The sequence below is a fragment of the Equus przewalskii genome, chromosome 1 (genome assembly GCF_037783145.1).
Source record: "Equus przewalskii isolate Varuska chromosome 1, EquPr2, whole genome shotgun sequence".
NCBI classification, from domain to species: domain Eukaryota; kingdom Metazoa; phylum Chordata; class Mammalia; order Perissodactyla; family Equidae; genus Equus; species Equus przewalskii.
This window is the reverse complement of record NC_091831.1, coordinates 93115086-93133436: the sequence shown is the minus strand read 5'-3', so window position 1 is coordinate 93133436 and position 18351 is coordinate 93115086. Positions and strand designations below refer to the sequence as shown.

General features: G+C 44.1%; 1 protein-coding gene across 2 annotated transcripts in view; it reads right to left on the bottom strand.

Moving 5' to 3' along the window:
- Nucleotides 1-18351, bottom strand: part of CRTC3 (CREB regulated transcription coactivator 3) — a 95195-nt gene that overhangs the window by 18247 nt on the left and 58597 nt on the right. For both annotated transcript variants that reach the window (XM_070570977.1, XM_070570987.1), the window contains exons 4-8: nucleotides 14292-14353; nucleotides 12864-12926; nucleotides 10681-10781; nucleotides 3730-3765; nucleotides 1054-1139 (exon numbers count right to left, since the gene is read on the bottom strand). In XM_070570977.1, the coding sequence (XP_070427078.1) occupies nucleotides 1054-1139; nucleotides 3730-3765; nucleotides 10681-10781; nucleotides 12864-12926; nucleotides 14292-14353 (348 nt within the window). The remainder of the gene's footprint in view (nucleotides 1-1053; nucleotides 1140-3729; nucleotides 3766-10680; nucleotides 10782-12863; nucleotides 12927-14291; nucleotides 14354-18351) is intronic.

Below are 18351 nucleotides of genomic sequence, written 5' to 3'. Positions count from 1 at the left end.
TGAAAAAAATGAAGGAACCTATTGGCTGAGCTGGTCTCCCCGAAATGATCTGTGGAGGACTGCAGACCCACGAGAACTGAGGGAGGGGCTCCTCTTCCCAGGGAGCAGTCCCTGGCATGCAGGGAAGAGTGGGCACTTCTGCCCTCTTCGCCGGAGACAGAGCTGTCCTCTGACATAAGTCCCTAAAACCACTGTGCCTCCCACAGTGCGGCTGCTCCTCCTATGTTTAAGAACGGGAACTTTACATCATATCTCTTTTCTTCCCCCAAAAGATCAAACATCAAATACTTCTTGCTTTTACAAAAGACCCTTCAAGCCCATCCTAATGCTAATGATGACTTTGGCAGACTTGGCAGAAGGAAGTGGAACCGGACCACAGGAAGCCTAAACAGGCGGGGACAGTTAGGAACGGAGACAACACAAGCAACTGCAGCAGAGCATCACTAAGGGCTGCGACACATGAACTCTTTTCCGTCAAAGGCAACACAGCTTGCCTCTGGGAAGAAAGGCCAACTCAGGCACCGTGCGGCTCACAGAGAGAGCCATGGGGGAGGTCAGTGAGTGCAATGTGGACACAAACACTCAACGCCTCACGGGAACCACAGAAGACTTGCCTACTGACTCCTGGTGGACTCAGGTCAAATGCTCTTGATTAAAAAAAAGGAATATCTGGTGAACCAGCAATTCTAGACAGGAGTTGTGACTGGTAGAAGGTGTTAGCTACAAAACAGAAAAGCCTGCCTATGACATTACCAGATTTCTGTGCTTTTAGTAATATGAATGAAATATGAGGGACTAACAGGTTTTTCTCAATGAGTAAATTCACATGAAACTGAAGAAGTCAAGAGATCACTGCACTAATCCATCAACACAATTGTGATAATTTTTATTTGAACCATCATTCCCTAGTACATTCTTCCTATCTTTGTCCCCAGACATCCTCTCTTCCTCTTTCCCCAAATCCTCTTGTTTTCTCCTCTGCAGGATTTTACAATGACCTCTGAAACGCAAACAGTCAGGGACAACAAACATAGCTGAGCGCTCTTCACCCACCTCCTTGGTCTCCCACAGCTGTTTTGGCAGTGGCTTGGGAACATTTAACAGATTCTCTTCTTTCAATGGGCCAGGGAAAGACACAACTAAAGGGGGAGAAAAAAAGCATCACATTCATTGCATGAGAAGGCAGCCATCCCATCTCTGGCCAAACAAATTATCTTTATAAAAAAAAAGATTGATTTCACAAATATTTATTGACTGTCTACTGGGGAAGGTGTTCGGGCATGACTGTGGGGCTGCATAGACAAGCAGGACATGGATTAGGCCTTTAAGGAATTTATAATCTAGTCAAGGGAAAAGGATAACACATACACACCCACGACTGAGAGGAGAAACGAGTGGAGGCCCACGAGAGCAAAGGCTGCTGTGCTGCTGAAGTGCCGACAAGGAAGAGACCATGGCAGGCCTCTGGAGCTGGCACTGAGAGAAGCCCTTGAGAGGCACAGAAAAGGCATTCCAGAGAGGGGAAAGTAAGAAAAAAGGCCCAGCGAGAGGGCAGATGGTGACAACCATTGAGTAGAGCCGCTCTTTTCAACTGGAACGTAGGGAAGTAAAGAAGAGCGGTAGGAAATAAAGTTTGGAAGGCTGAGGCCAGATCAGGGTGGACCCGCAAACTTGGCAAGGAGAGAATGGAAGAAGAGGGATGAGGAGAGACCCATGATCTAGGAGAGACGAAATATCTCTAATGTCTCTAATCTAGGAGAGATGAAACGAGGAAAGCAGCGAAGAGAGAAGAGGACATTATAAGGGAAGACATGGTGGCAGTGAAGCTCCTTGGAAATGGGCTGGGAGTGGGGGATAAAGAGGAATCGAGAACCCAGATGATTTGAGGCTGGGCAGCTAAAGGGACCCACACTGGCCCTTCAATGCTGTGAAACAACCTGGCTCTGTTCCCAGGGATGGTTCCGGCGCTTTCTGCTTTAACACTCTCACTCACACCAGGTAAAACAGGAGTGCTGAGTCATAAAAAAAGGGAAAACGTTTTGTTCTCAGAGGGAGACCAGAAAAGGTCCAGCCCTCAGGAATTGAGGCATCTGAAGTCAGGAAGGGGATTCAACATTACAGACACTGGTGACTTCTTAGAGCTACAAACACTGTTAGGTTCTGGTGACCACGTAAGCTCCAGTGTGTCGTGACTGTCCTGTCTTAGTGCCACCCAGGATAACCTGTTTATCCAAGGATAGCAGACCCTAGAAAAAAGTCACTTAGAGACCACAATTTCAGAGCAAATTCTGCGCCTGATGTGATGCTCTTTACAGTTAGCCTGCTCGGTACCATCACACAGCAGGCGTCTACGCTCACGTATTCCAGGGCTCATCAGTGTTCCCAGCTCTCTCAATCCTGATAGTCACATCGCTCTCTTTTGGAAAGCTTATTTTGTCAATATCCTTGTTTGACTTCCTTTCCTTCAAATGCTACCTTGTCTAATTGTTAATACATATAAACTGCTTCAGAAATTAACTCCGGGAGGGAGGGCCTTTATTTTATTCGCTGCTGGGAAGTGCTTAAAACAGTGCCTGGCACACATGGCCCCACAGCTGGCTCTCAGCAGACTGGAGGACAGGGACGATGGCTTTGACAGCCTTCACACAGCAACACAGAGAGTCAGGAACAGAAAATTGCTCTGAAAGGTACTGTTGGATGATAGGAAAAGTTTCAAGGGCTGAGAGAGGTGGCTCTGTGACCCGAGGCTGCCTCTCATACGAGTCTGGTCACAGGAAGATGGCTGGGGCCGATCCTAATGCCTTAAAGGGTACCGTTTCCTTAGAGACGTTCATTGTTTTTAGTCTCTTTTCACATCCAAGACTGGTTGGGAATTCTTCAAAGAATTCACTGGCGGAATGCAAACAACCTTGAAGCCATTTCTTTATTTCTGTCCTAGTGGATTAGATATTTACTGATGTTTCAGCTTTTCAAGATTTTATTCCTGCCCAGGAAAGGAGTATACAGGATGATGACAGGGAATTGTGCCCTGGGACAAGATGTTCCTCATTTACATATTCCCTGTGAGTCCTCATCTCTGAGATATATAAACCTAATTTAGTTGTTCACTTTCAGACTATGAAAATTAAATTTCAGATTATAAAGATTTCAGGAAAAGGAAACAGTGCCTGATACTGAATGATTAAATGAACTGTGTCAGACCCTCATTTGTCAATGGCTTTGAGTGTCATTTCAGTAGATCTCCAACATTACTTCATTAGCTTTATGAAACTCCTCTACAAGTTTTGCAATTTCATTTTGCAATTAATTTGCATTTTCCTCAAACTGTTTATTTATATCTGTCAATTACTGACTCACAAAACTTTCTAAACTGGCAAAGAGATATCTGAGGAAGGAAGGATACTGGAATAACTGATGGGTTAAGTGACCAACTCATTAATATTTTCATGTTATTACAACTTTTGCTTCTCCACATAGCCTTGTGACTGTGACTGTGGGACTCCAATGATGAGGAGCCTTGTAATCTAACCACATGCTTTCTTTCTCATGGCCTTGATCATGGCTAGCCTTAATTTTATAGAGCAGCTCAGGAAAGTAAACCAATCAGCAGTTGGCAGCATTTGGGGAAGTCCTAAAAACACGAGTATTAACTAGTTCAGAGACTGAAAGAAGGTATGTACACTGCAGTCAGTATTCCACTCGGCACAGGCAGGCGAAATCAGTTCATACCTTCCCCGTGTGCGTCATTCTCACCATCACAGAAACCTAGTGGGAAAGAAAAAAACACTTTTATGTGGTGCTTTCATGTTTATTTATTCATGAATTAGTAACTCTTTCTGATTTAAAAGTCCATGTTGTATACTGTTATATATCTTTTTGCAAACAGTCAAGTTATTTTAAAAAGAAATTTATCTGGAGTCTCAGTCAATTTAAATTATATACATGAATAGCTATTCAAGAAGTTTTAAAAATTTGACCTGGAATAAATTGTGGCTGAATGAAGTATTTTTCACCTTAAAAATATATTACAGATGCCAAGCATTGTATATCCTATTGCTCTAAGCTAAAACCAGAGAATTATGCCAAGAATATAGCATGTTAGCATTCTCCTGGGAGCAATCAAATATATCAAATGAGCTTTCAGTATAAAATCAGGACAAATTTTCAAATGTAGCTTATTTAAAGTTTAGATACATTTCTGGATAAGCTTAATCTATAAGTTTAACCTTATTAGTCTACAATCATTCATTCAACATATATTAACTAAGTTCCTGCACTGAGTAAGTGCTAGGGGTGGTCAGGCGATGCTGTGTGGGAGAGACGACAGAGCAGGGCAGCACCTTCTAGAACGCAGGTGGAAGAGACCAGACTGCAGTGGAGCCCAGGAGTCGGGCAACACGGGGAATCCCCAGGAGCACTAGGAGGCGGGTAAATCAAGCACGTTCCTAAAGACAGAATTTCTTTCAGGCCTACGGAAAGAAAATCTAAGTGATTTAAAACTGTGTATTAGTGCACATAAAGACCACTTGGGTTAGCTTGTTAAAATGCAGGTTCATGGGCCCAAATCTCAAAGATTTTGATTCAGAAGGTGTGAGAATGGGCCCAGGAATCTGCATTTTTCATAACCGCCTCAGAGGACTCTACTACAGAAGGTTTCTCACTCTTGGAGAAACTTGGACCAGGCAATAGCTTAATCATGATTTTAACACGTCTAAAGAAAGGGAATGTGAGCAGAAGAACACCAGAAAACGAGGTGCAGAGAGACAGAAGGTGTGGCTCTGCAATGGCACTGTCAAGAGGAGAGGAAAAGCAGCTTCTGATGCATATTGTGGTGTCCCTAGGACCTCATGTTGGAAAAGGGCAGGGAACCTGACCATTCTGATCACTAAAAAGTGATTACCCTATTACAAATAAAAAACCAAGTTTTATACAGCCCTCTGGTATGGTTTGTTGAAGCATCTCTTCATCGTCGAGATACCAATCCCTCTGGGTTTAATGAGAAAGGCCAGTTTTCAGTTCAAAGCAAGACTGATCTGTCCCTGGAGCATAAGAACTCACCTGAGGACTACCGTGTGAAACCGCCTGAGTGGTGAGCAGCTACCCCACAAGATACCCCATTAGTGCCACCCTCTCCATCAGACTGGAACAGAACGAAGGCTTCATGGAGGAGATGGCACTGAAGGATAATGATGAGGACTAGAACTCCAGGACTAGAACTCTGGCCTGCGTGCCTTCAGAATGTCCATACTGCTGTACCTGGAGCGATTTAGACCCTTGGGAGTGAGGCTGAAGGGGATGCCCCAGTGCAAAGAGAGGGGGAGTGGGAGGAGGGTGTGTACAGCAGGGGCAGAGAACGGTGTGGTCTGGCTGGAGCACAAGACAGGAGGAAGGAATGGGAGGTGAGGCTGGACTGAAGGAGGCTGCCAGAAACTTGGCATGATGTCAGGAACAGGAGGTTTCAGTTAGAGAAGTGACATGATTACAGCTAAGCTTTGGAGAGCATGTTCGTGCAGCAAAGAATGAGATGGATTGCAAGGAGAAAGCCTACAAGCAGCAGGACCAGGTAGGAAACCAACATAATAGGGTACTGGCAATGAGGATAGAAAAGAGGAGGCAGGATAGAAAATTTGAGGCACCCTGAAGGAATCGAATGAACAGGACTGGGCTACAGAACAGGTGTGACGGGCACGGGAATGAGAGTAGTTACAGACGACTCCCAGGTTCTGAGTTCTGGTGACCAGAAGAATGGTGGTGGTGGTAACTGATATGTTAGGCCCGAGCTAACATGTAACCAAAAGATTCAAGCCTCGATTTTTACTACTGGATAAAAAGCATCATAGGATACGACTATGAATGAAGGGTTAAAAACAAAAAGGAACAAGTTGTGACATGGTATCTGGAAACAGAAAAAATTCATTCGCATCAGTCCTGCAGGGGATGGGACAGCAATGACCAAGGCTGCCTCTGTGTTCCAGTAAATCTCTGGGTCTCGCAGCCCCAGAGGGCTGACTTCCCGTACAACACAGTTCTGAAAGAACTCCCAGCACAGTCTTGATTTGCTCAGTAGACGGGTGCCAGAGGTAGATCCCTTAAGCACAGCACGTCCTTTAAGAACCCTCTGATGCTTCAGCCTCCCCATTCTGGGCCCTCCTGCCTCCTGGGTGACACCTTTTGCCTCTCTTTAGGTCTGGGGTGCTTGTGCCCTTCGCCTCTCCCTCCTATCTGTGCAATTAAGGGTCACTAAGAGGCTCACTACTTTCGTCGCTATTTGCATTTTAAACTTTCTCCTTAACTATGAAGGGGAGAGCTAACAAAAAGTGTTGAATGATCTGTTGAAAGGTCATTGAGGTCCAGGCACACCGCTTTCCCAGAGAAGGAGCTCAGGGCTGTCCTTCCCAAAGCTGGCAACAGTCAGCATCTCCAGCTCTCATGCACTCTTCTGCCCTGAGCTCTAGACTGCTCCCTGAAAGGATACGGATGCCCCAGACTCCTCCTCCACAGGCAGGCGATGAGCGCAGGGGAGTCAGGAGACAGTCTTGGGCTACGGGACAGGTCAAGTGTCACAGAGAGCCCCTTAGACTTGCCCGGCTGTGTGTGTGTGAAATGATCAACATTTCTCTTTATAGATTCTGGATAATTAAACAAGAAGAGAGAAATTATAAAAATCTTGTTTGGTTGAATAAAAGTTTATTTCTGTCATTCATATCAACTGCTTACCATTTATGCCTAATTGTCATGCAACTCAATAAATATTATGAAAATTACTAAGCATGTATCAGATTAATGGCTTTATTTTCTTGAGACACAAACCTCTACTCATGAATGTATCATCGTTTATTGCTCATGTAGTTAGGCTATGAGCAGATGCTCTCTTATCATCCGCTCACAACCAAAAAAATAAACAAACAGTGGGAACATTAATTGAGGCTACATCATTATGCTCAGGGACGATTCCCAGGAAAAGAGTAGTTATTATTGCTTCTGCTAGGGAACCCAATTCTGGGTTTCAATTTTCCCATCACTTTTTTAATCTTGACTTTATTTGGTTGGTCCTATAATAAGAAATACCTTTTTGCAAAGCTAGTTGATATTTTTAAAATCCAAGAGGAAAGAAAATAAAAAATTTTAATGAATTACAGGGGAAAATACATGAAACTATTTAAAATAGCTCTCACCAACAAATATAATTCTCCAGAAATAATTCCTATCCTTGGAGACTTGAATAATATTTTAAACACACTGGCTTTCCCATGTAAACACATCCATATTTGGATGTGTTTCTGAGTTCTGCTATACTTGCAGGGCAACTATGCAGACGCAGGCACACAGTTCAGACATTCGGGCTGGAGGTCAGCCCACCTTCCATGGTTGTCAGATACTGTGGCCCAACAATTTCTAACTGCTGATTTGAAAAGGAGTGACCACCATGATTCTCCAGTCCACCCAGGAACTCTGCTCCAGGATTTCTTTCTTTCTTTCTTTCTTTCTTTCTGCTTTTCTTAGGGCTCTGCCTACCAGGACCAACAATTGCACCCTTTGCCTTCCTTATTCATCCTTACTCACACTTTCTGCCTTTCTCCCCTCCTCCCTCAGAGCCTACATCACTCAGCATAAACACTTCACTCAATTAATCACTTTTTTAGTTACTTTCTTTTCTCTCTGCATGGAGACCTCAAAACCTCCTTACTTAAATTATCCATGATTTCCTTGTTCTCTCTAGGCCTCTGTCCCTTTCCAGAGAAGCATAAACTCTGCACAGACAGCACACAAATGGAGGAATGGCAGAGGCAGAAATGCAGCTCTTGGGGCTGGCCCGGTGGCGCAGTGGTTAAGTGTGCATGTTCTCCTCCTCGGCGGCCCGGGGTTGGCCGGTTCAGATCCCCGGTGTGGACATGGCACTGCTCATCAAGTCATGTTGTGGTAGGCATCCCACATATAAAGTGGAGAAAGATGGGCACGCATGTTAGCTCAGGGCCAGTCTTCCTCAGCAAAAAGAGGAGGATTGGCAGCAGATGTTAGCTCAGAGCTAATCTTCCTCAAAAAAAAAAAAAAAAGAGAGAAAAGAAATGCAGCTCTTTATTTGAGGTTACAGGGTAAAAACTTATCAGTCTGGTCCCCTCCCAGTCCAGGGAGACTCAGATCCTGCTGCACTCACCAGGGAGACCCACCGATCCCAGTCTCTGCTTTTTTAGGCTTTATTTATTTTTTTTTTTAAAGATTTTATTTTTTCCTTTTTCTCCCCAAAGCCCCCCGGTACACAGTTGTGTATTCTTTGTTGTGGGTTCTTCTAGTTGTGGCATGTGGGACGCTGCCTCAGCGTGGTCTGATGAGCAGTGCCATGTCCGCGCCCAGGATTCGAACTGACGAAACACTGGGCCGCCTGCAGCGGAGCGCGCGAACTTAACCACTCGGCCACGGGGCCAGCCCCTTTTAGGCTTTATTTTTATATTTTCATCTCTACCTATCATGAAGCTAAACTACTCTGTCTTCCTATATATCCCACATCTCTAAGCAGTGAGCAGTGGACCCATATCCAATTCCAAAAACATTGCCAGCTTTACTCTCATATTCCCATGAGTGAAAACACAGCTAGAGAGCCCTCGCCAATTCTAAAAGATCTCATACTTTACAATCAAACAACTGTTTAGGCAAACGTAGTCATCTCTGAACTGCACCAAGGGAACAAATACAGTGACAATTACTCTTAAATCTCATTCCTACTATATGCAAGGAAACAAGACCTGGAATGTTCTCCTCAAAAGGAACAGCGACTACGTAGGCTTTCAACTGTCTAAAAACTAAAGAAAACCAGAGAAGCTGGTATTATCTTGGTGAAAGATTTACTTATTCCTGTTTCAAGATCAAACACACAGCCCTAACTGTTTGAGGACAAGAGTCAACGTGCATATGGAATGGGTAATTCAAGACCATTGTTCCCAGCAGATTATAAACCCCAGAAAGGCAGGCTTGGAACATGTCTTAGTGAACCAGCCTTGTTTCACATGCAGGTGAGATGTGAGCCCAACAGTATGTTTTAGCAAGAGCTCTATAGACTTAAGGCATTCTGTAACTTCTCCACACTTCTCCATCATTGAGGGCTCTTCTGTGCCAGGCCCTGAGCTAGAGATAAGGCCATTAAAATGCGACTTCAAGAAATCTACACTGAGCAGGAGAGAAGCACATCCATGAAAAAGGCAGTCAAGTGACACAGGTGCCAAGACAGCCATCTACATGTAGGAGCTTTTGGATCTTAGAAGGACACAGGTAGTTCTGGGATGGCAAAGAGAGGAAGGTCAAGGATGGCTCCACAGGAATGGTGACAAAGCTGAAGTAGCCGGTCAGGTAGGCCAGGAGTGAGTTAAGAAAGGAAGAGTTGGGAAAAGGATGAAATGTTAGTAGAACCCAAAGTGGTTCACATGGCTGACTCGGAATAAGGCTGATGAGTGAGGAGAGAGGGGAGAGAGGTGGGCAAGGGCTGGATCCTGGAGCTCCTGTCGTTCCCAATCGGGAGATCTGGACTCTCTCCTGGAGGTAAGGGGGTGGTGATAAGGATTTTAAGCAGGAGAGTCATATGATCAGATCTGGGTTCACTCTGGAAGCGGATGGTGTGAATATGCCTTTTCCCCATCCTGGTCACTGTGGCCTCTCTCCACCCTGTGACTCATTCTGGCCCAAGGGAGGTGGAACACTGATCCGACAGGTAGAATGGGGAACAGCTGAGCAGGCAAGGCCGGGCTCTGGCTCAGCTGCTGCTTCTCCTGCTCAGGAGCGTGCCTTTCCTCAGAGAGCGTGCCTTCTCTGCTTGGCCCTGCCCTTGAGTCTGTCCTCAGTACTTCTCCCATGGGAGGCCACCCTGAGCCAGTGCTGCTGGCCACAGGGGGAGTCGGCCTCATTCTGGGGTTCAGTCATAATAGGCCACTGACCCACAGAGAGAAGCCACTTCCTCTTGGCAGTAATAAAGGTGATACTGAGCTCCATCTGTCACTTCTGGTTTGATTTCTCAGTTTGCTCAGATCCTGGATGGGAAAAGAGGACCTTCAGAGAACCCAACATACAACTGGATTAGAAGGATATAAGACCAGAAACAAGGAGCCCAGTTAGAAAATTACTGTGAGTCCAAGTAAAATATGAGGGCCTAGGGGCCGGCCCAGTGGCGCAGAGGTTAAGTAAGCACGTTCCGCTTTGGCGGCCCACGGTTTGCCGGTTCAGATCCTAGGTGTGGACATGGCACTGCTTGGCAAGCCATGCTGTGGTAGGCATCCCACATATAAAGTAGAGGAAGATGGGCATGGATGTTAGCTCAGGGCCAGTCTTCATCAGCAAAAAGAGGAGGATTGGCAGCAGATGTTAGCTCAGCGCTAATCTTCCTCAAAAAAAAAAAAAAAAAAAAGAGGGCCTAAAAAAGGGACAGTGTGGTGGGGGAGGAGAGGAAGCTTGAGGGCCAAGAGATGCCAAGAAGGGAGAATCTGCAGTGGAAGAGGCAGGAGAAAAGCACATGACGTCAAGAGCTCCGTTCTCCTTTTACCATGAACACACACACATCCCCTGCTGGGAGCTTTTTCTCCGACAGCTGTCAAACTGGGGAAGTGCATGCGCCACTTAAGCTTTTCTCCCTCTTGGTTCCAATAGGACAGAATGAGAAAGCACAGACCCTGTTAGCAGTGGGCCTGTGTGTCTTACCCATGTATGGGGCAGGCCAGGCCGACTGGGCCCCTCCTCCATAGGGGTCCTGGGGCTTGGTGCTCAGAGCACTTGTGTGAAGAGCAGAATCAGAATTGGTCCTAAGGGGAGGAGGAGAGAGTCTGGCTGAAAATCCATTTTTCCTTAGTGAAAATGCAATATTCTTTGCTGAAAATTACCAACAGGAAAGAAGGCAAGAATAACTGATTTACAATCATTCATAAAATGAGGGCTTTGGACCTACCTGAAGTCCCTCACATCAGTAACAGCCTCTGAGGATCACCCGCACCCAAAAAGATTTTAATTTGTACTTGTATAGTCTTACACTTTGAAGCTAATGGCATAATCATCTGTTTCAAGAAGGCAGACCTCGGATTCCTGGCTTCCTCTAACTAACTTTCTTTTCTTCCTCACAACTCAGAAGATCACCGTGACCAGTATATTCTCCATGGCTGCACTAGATTCTTCTCCACCTGAGATAACTCCTCCTATATGAAGGATCACCCATAGCCATGGCTCTCAAACCCTTCCAGGGAGAATGCAAGGTCAAGGTCTTTGTCCTTTCACCCTCCTTCCCTCATGAGCACAGCAGGGTCTTCCAGCAGCTGCGTGATGTGTGATGGCACCACAGACTGAGCACATAAGCAGAGAAGCCAGCCATCTTCAAGAGATTTGTAAGAAGTACAACGATGCCACTCTTCTCAGTAAACTGTTTTGTTTTAGAAAATAAACTGTGCTTCCTAAAAAAGATATTATTTATGTTGACATGTACTGAGTTTACTATCGTCATTTTGTTATTTTTAAATGCATTAATTAGTATCTTTCATAAGTCTCTCAATTTAATTTCCAATATCAAGAGAAAATATCAATAGATACACTCACATAAACAAACACTCTTTGAGGGCCTCAATGGTTTTTAAGATTATAAAGGAGTCCCAGGACAAAAAGTCTGGGAACTGCTGATCTCTAGCAAATTTCTCAAATTCTCCCAGATAGCTCCAATTTATACACAGCTTTGACTCCAAGAGATGATTACTTCTCTCATCCAAGGGTCAAACTGTCTGCCATAAAGAGAACTTGTGAGCGACTTCAAATTAGCCTAAAATTCTTCTTTGTGCCAGCCTGGGGGCCTGCCTGAGTGCAGTGGCTGTGTTGTATTCAGATGTGGGAAGAGGCAATTCAAAACCTTCCTGATGCAACAGGAAGAGTGTAGACTCTGGGATCAAAGAGCGCTGAGTTCAGATTCCTGCTCCTTTATAAGATTCAAAGAGGTTCAAAAGAATATCAATCAAACGCAGAGAGACAACTGGGAAAATTTGAATATGGACTGGGTAGTAGATAACAGTAAGGAATTACTGTTAATTTTGTTAAATGTAATAATGGCACGTGGTTATGTTTTTTTAAAAAAAGGTTCTGATCAGTACACTGTTAGAGGTATTTACAGGTGAAATACTGTATCTAGCCAGAGGTGGAATGGGGGTGGGAGGCGGGGGGGGGGGGGTGGGCAGAGAAGAAACAAGACTGGCAGAATGCTGCGAAGTGCTGAAGCTGAAGGACGGGCCCAGGGATTTATAACGCTTTTCCCTTTTGTGTATGTTTAAAATTTTGTACTATAAAAAGTTTTCTTTTCAATCCCAGTTCCATCATATATTAGCTAAATGGCCTTAGACAAGTCATTTAACCTCTTGGAACAGAAAATAACACTCATTCTTGTAGGATGTTATCAGGATTGAAACAAATGACCTATGGAGAACACTGACCACTGGAGTCGTGATCATGGTTAACTAACCATGGATAACCATGGATAAGCTAACATTTATTGAACACTTGTACTTCCCATGTTTCTTATTCAATCCTCACAACCATCCCTTGACATACGTACTATTATCCTCCTTTTCCAGATGAGTAAACTGAGGCATAGAGAATTTAAATAACCTGTTCGAGGTTACACAGTAAGAGGCAAACTCTGGAGTCCCACTCAGCCCTCATGTTCTCACACTGTGCTACTGTCCCACGTAGACATTCAATAAATGGTGAGAGATTTGGGTTATTTTTTAACACTTATAGAAACACAACTGATATGAACATACTCTGGCAACCACATAATATATAAAGAACATTAGGACAATCCAATGGATTGGTCTTCTCTAAAATTTATTTCTACTACGAAACAAACCACGTACCTGTTAAGGGCAGACGTTAGCCTGAACCCAGGGTGCTTTTCTTCTTTCCAAGGAGGCTGCTGCCTTTAAAAACCAGAATAAAATAAAAAGAAAAGAAGTTCAATCCACAGGGAGCAAGGGAGAGCCTCAGGCCTGGGTTGACAATGGCTCTTCTATCTACCAGCTCAGGAACCCAAGGAAAGTCGCTGCGGAGTGCTCTGCGTCTCACTCCCTCTGTCATCCTTGTTAAAATGAGGTCAAGCTGAAGGATCTCTCCAGTTCCTATGATTTCTGATTCCATGATGAAAACTGTCACAGCCTTGAGAACAGGATTAGCCAGCTGGGCACATAACAAATGTTTGTTTGTTTGTTGTTTATTTTAAGAAGGGCAAACAAACACCTCTGAATGTCTTTTGAAATTGTTCAAATCTATGACCAACTCCTCTCCAGGGGGTCTAAGGCGTGTGTGTGTCTCCAGGGAGCCCTGGCGATCCTGGATGCAAAAACTTTGCATTTTCATACAGATGGCCATGAACAGAAATATAAATGTTATAGTTGCCCAGTTTATGAAAATATTAATCTAACTAATCCTAGAGCTCTGGAAAGCATAAGACATTTTTTCTTGGATAGAAATTTTTTAAATATCAGTTTGGAGATGTCTTTTTATGATTTCAAATAAAATACTGTATTAATCCTACAACCTTGGATGCCAAGATTCTTGAGGGTAGTTGAAATCTACTTGAGGTAGGGGCCAGATGTTACCCATCTGCACGCCAACCTTGGCCAGGTCCTGACTACCTACAGTAAGGGTCAGCCAGTGCTCGCTCAGAGAATGGATGGCGAGTAGACCTCAATCCGGAGAGCTCCACTTTTCAATATGTACATTTCAAATGCCTCCTAAGTCTGACTTCGTGATGTGAAAATGATACTACATACGCAATGGATGTAGCAGTCTTTTCAGTTTATTTTATATTCTATCACCCTCTATGCTCAAAACTACTCATTTTTTTTTTGTACCCATACTCTATGTACAAAAATACTCAAAGAGACCCTAAATCAAGTCCTCTGTGCAAATTACCATTTTAGGAGCTTACTAAAGCTTTTGTTCCTTTCAGTAGCTTACTAATACACCCTGAGAAAAGAAATTTATTTTTCCACATCTCAAATATAAGAATACCAAATCAGAGTATTCTATTAGTAAATGTATTTGAAACGTGTTTCTATTTGGTTTTAAATATGAAGATCTAGATTTATTCAAATAACTTTTCATTTTAGACTTTCATATAACCCTACGATTATACATGCAAAGACTTAAGTTTTATAAGAGAAAACAAGATTCTATGCTTTATATTACAAATTTCTAAAACAACATTCAAGGTGGATAAAATAAAGTAAAACCATCCAAAATAACTCATGCCCATCATATTTTTTAAAATACAGCTTGCTTACCTTGGCCAACTCTCATCCAGGGGCTGTGAGGAGTAAATGCCTCCAAAAGTACTACCATCAAAGTAGAATTTTTAATAAAGGAAAAATAAAATTAATGGAAAGGTGAAGCAGAATTAAGAAGCTGGAAGGGTGGAGAGTTAAACAACTGAGTTTTCGGTTCTTATCTGTTTCTCTACATTCGACAGCTCTTCCTCTGCGCTTGCTCTTATCCACTTCCTCTGCCAAGTCTCTTCCTCCATCTTCTGACCAGCGCTGTCTCTGCATGATTCATGTGGGGTGTTTTTCTTTGCCTGCCCAGCATCTTTTATTTTCAAGAACTCCATCCACCCCTACCCACACCTGGGAAGGCTGCCATGCTGTGCAGGCCTTCTTGTCCCACGGGATGTCCCCAGGTCAGTACTTTCAGGTACCTTATCCCCCTGGAAACAGTGATTTGTTCAGGGATGGGCTCAGGACACAAACAGGACCAAAAACAGTGCTTTTGAGGGGAAAAAAAGGATTGCCCCCACTTGAAGTGGTGGGCCCGAGGACCAAGTGAACCTGGGTTTCTCTCCTTGGAGAAAGCCTGTCTACGCATGGAGTCAACACAGACGTAGCACCTCACAGATGCAGTCTGAGTACGACTGTGCGAGCCCCTGGATGTAGCCCTCCGGCTTCCAGTGACATAAGCCAGTAAGTTTCTTTTTTTCAAGTTAAGAGGGTTCCTGTTACTTATAACCAAAAGAGAGCTGCATGCGATTTGTGAAGAAATGTTAACTTCCTTGGGTTGTCAGGGGCTCTGTTTTATAAACTGCATTCTCCACTGGGTCTAGCAAGCCTTAGAACATATTCCAGATGCAGAGAGAAACAAATGTGATCCTGCACTATACACGCTGAGTGTAGCAGAGCCATTTTGGTTAATTTATTTAAATTATACCCAAAGAATAGTTTTCTTAAAACATTTTAAATCATGCTATTCTGCTAAAAAATCTTCAGTGATTCCTTATAAAAGAAGGCATCATCTCCTTGGGCTCAGGAGGAGATGGGAGCCTTGATGGACAGAGGATCATGCAGGCCTGGGCTGGGCATCCCAGGTAAATACAGAAAGTGGTATTAGTAAAACACGGCACTAACGCGTTCTTAATGGTTTAGTGTAAGATGCTAATCCTTTGCCAGGAGAAGCATTTTGATCAAAAGTCTCACTTTCTGTGTATTGGTTGAGTCATATCTAGTTTTCTTATTTCTTAATCTGAATCTACTCAATACAGCAAAACAGATATTTACAAAAGACAGATACTTCTTCAACATTAACTATTAGGCTTAATGTATGTGGAGAACAGATGAAAACAGACCACAGGAGGAGACAGAAGAGGAAACAGTGACAGAGAAACAGGAGTCTCTCTGAGAGACCCAGCATGCCAGTATTTTAGGCAGCAGAGCCATTAGGGAGAGACAGTGAGTCTGATCACCTGTGGTTATCTGCCTCTCCCTTTTCAGCAGTCTGATGAATCTCTGTCCAGAAAGCTTAATGTCATAAAGCAGATGTTTACCACTTCTCTCAGCACACTGCCATCTTTAAAGTCAGTAAGTCCAATTATCCAGTACTGGTAATACAAGTTAGAATGCAGTGAGGTAAGAGTAATGTAATAATCAAGCACTGATTGTTTCAATGTTGAGATGTTAGTGTTTTAGCTTTTCTGATGTATATCAACAACATGAAAATGTCGTAATTTCCTTAAATTTTTACTATGACTAAGCTGAGGCATCAAAAGTTAAAAGATGTGGGCTGGCCTGGTGGTATAGCGGTTAAGTTTGTGCGCTCCACTTCAGCGGCCTGGGGTTCACCAGTTCGGACCCCAGGCGCAGACCTATGCACCACTTATCAAGCCATGCTGTGGCAGGTGTCCCACATATAAAATAGAGGAAGATGGGCACACATTAGCTCAGGGCCAATCTTCCTCAAAAAAAAAAAAAAGATGTGACCTCTGAGCTCTCTCAATTCTCAGTGTCACAACTCATTTAATGGATATTTAAAAACCCAAGAACAGTTGGCATCAAGAGAACCATTAATGTTATTAGCTTACAGTTAAACTCAACAGAAGGAAAACCCAGAAAAGGTTTATTTGTTCTTCTGAAGATGTTAGAAAACTTCACTCAAATGGCTTTAATTACTCCACCACACTGATAAGTCCTAAAGAACAACTTAAAGACAGAAGAAATACCCTTATTTATAAACTTGAATTTACCATTTATTTAACATTTTTGGAGAGCCTGCCAGTTGCCAACAAACAGAAGAGCAGCACAGGTGACAGGTTTTTAACAAGCCAGACCAGCTCCTTATCCATTACTGCCTTAGTTAGTTATGCCTAGGTTAAAAAACAAGCCCACATTACCACGGACCTTTTTATTTATTCCCATGCGCACTCCTTGTCAGCTCCTTTGCTGGTTCCTCCTTCTCTGCCTTCAGTCCTGATGTTCCCCGAGTTCTGTGGCCTCATGGCCTCTCAGCCCACATCTGTTTGCATTGCTCTCAAAGGAACAGGATGAGAAGGGCCTCCAAATCACCGGGTACCACCGAGAGTGGGAGCCAGGAAGGCAGCTGCAGACTCTGGGCAGACACTTTGGGAAGAGCACCCTAGAAGACTCTGAGAGCTGGTACCCACCCCTACCTCCATGCTTGCCTTGGTCAGTCCCACCCAAGTCTTTGGCTCCAACTATCACCCATAGTCCAGTAACTTACAAATCCATACCTCCAGCTCCCAACAACTCTCATGAACTCCAAGTCCATATTTCCCATTGCCTACTCGGCTTCTCCACCAAAATGGACCTCAAATTCCACCTAAAACCCAAATAATCATCCTCCCTCTCATCTGCTCCTCTCCTCATAGTCCGTCGTATCTAACGGAGGGTGCCATCTACCCAGGTGCTTCAGTTGGAAATCTCAGTCATCCAGCCTGTGCTCTCTCTCTCCAAGTGCCTGCGGTTCTGCGCAGGAAAATCCTTCTCCTGTTCCTGCCTCGATCCACTGACAAGGGGACTCCTACTTCTACTCCTTCTCAACTTGAGGAGTCTGAGAGGGCAAGTTCTTACTCACTCTTCTCCAAAGGAAGGGGAGGAGCTCTTCTGTTGGTAAGACAGGACTCTGTGGGCCCACTTACCCGTGGGGTCATGGAGACAGAAGCTCCAAACAAGCTTCACCCTGTCTCCCTGCTGCCGCCTCAAGGCTGTGAGCTTAGCCAGGGTTCTTCCTTTGGCTTCCTGTTTCCGCGTGATGAGTGCACCTGGGGCAGCTCAGGAACTGCCTTCTAGAAGCAGCCTGGAGGCTGGCTGTTTTCTCTCCTACCCTCTGGAACTCTGTGTCCTATCAGGGGCAGTTTGTGGGGCAGGTCTGTGACCTTCCACGCAGCTGGTGGAGTAAGTGAACTCAGAGTCTGCTGAATAGAACCTATCCACCAAGATGCATTCCGAGTCAGATTTAATACAGAAAACCGGGCACAATTTGGCTCCTTCCTAATTTCTCAAGCATGTCTTCCCCACCACTCTACTTCCTCTTGTCCCTTTGCCTCCAATTTTGTCCTGCTAGAAAACATCTTAAAGTCAAATTTTAAAGCAGGCATATGAGTGGGGTCATTTTGACTCTGCATATACGAGAAGTTTTTCCTGTTTACCTCAGCACATGGGTGACAAACAGGTTGCATGTAGAATTTTGAAGTCAGAATATTTTTCCCTTAAAACTCTGAAGATTAGCATTTCCTTGTCCTTTGCGATGGAAATCTCTAATGGGTGTTAGGTTAAAAATTGGGGTTTGTGATCAAATAAGTTTTGAAAACACTGGGTTAAAGATAAGATGTTTCTTAACCGCAGGGCTTCTCAGAGCCCTAATATAAACTGGGAAGCTCCAAGAGGGAACAGGGAGTACGGTGTTTCTCAAAGGTAACAGGCCATGCATTTCACGGAAACAGAGTTCTACAGACCAACGTCCTAAAATTTTCATCTCATTCTACGAAGACAATCAAAGCAAGGCCTGTTCCAAAGAGGAAAGCCATTCCTAACATTGGCAGGTCTTAAGAAATCTCTCCAT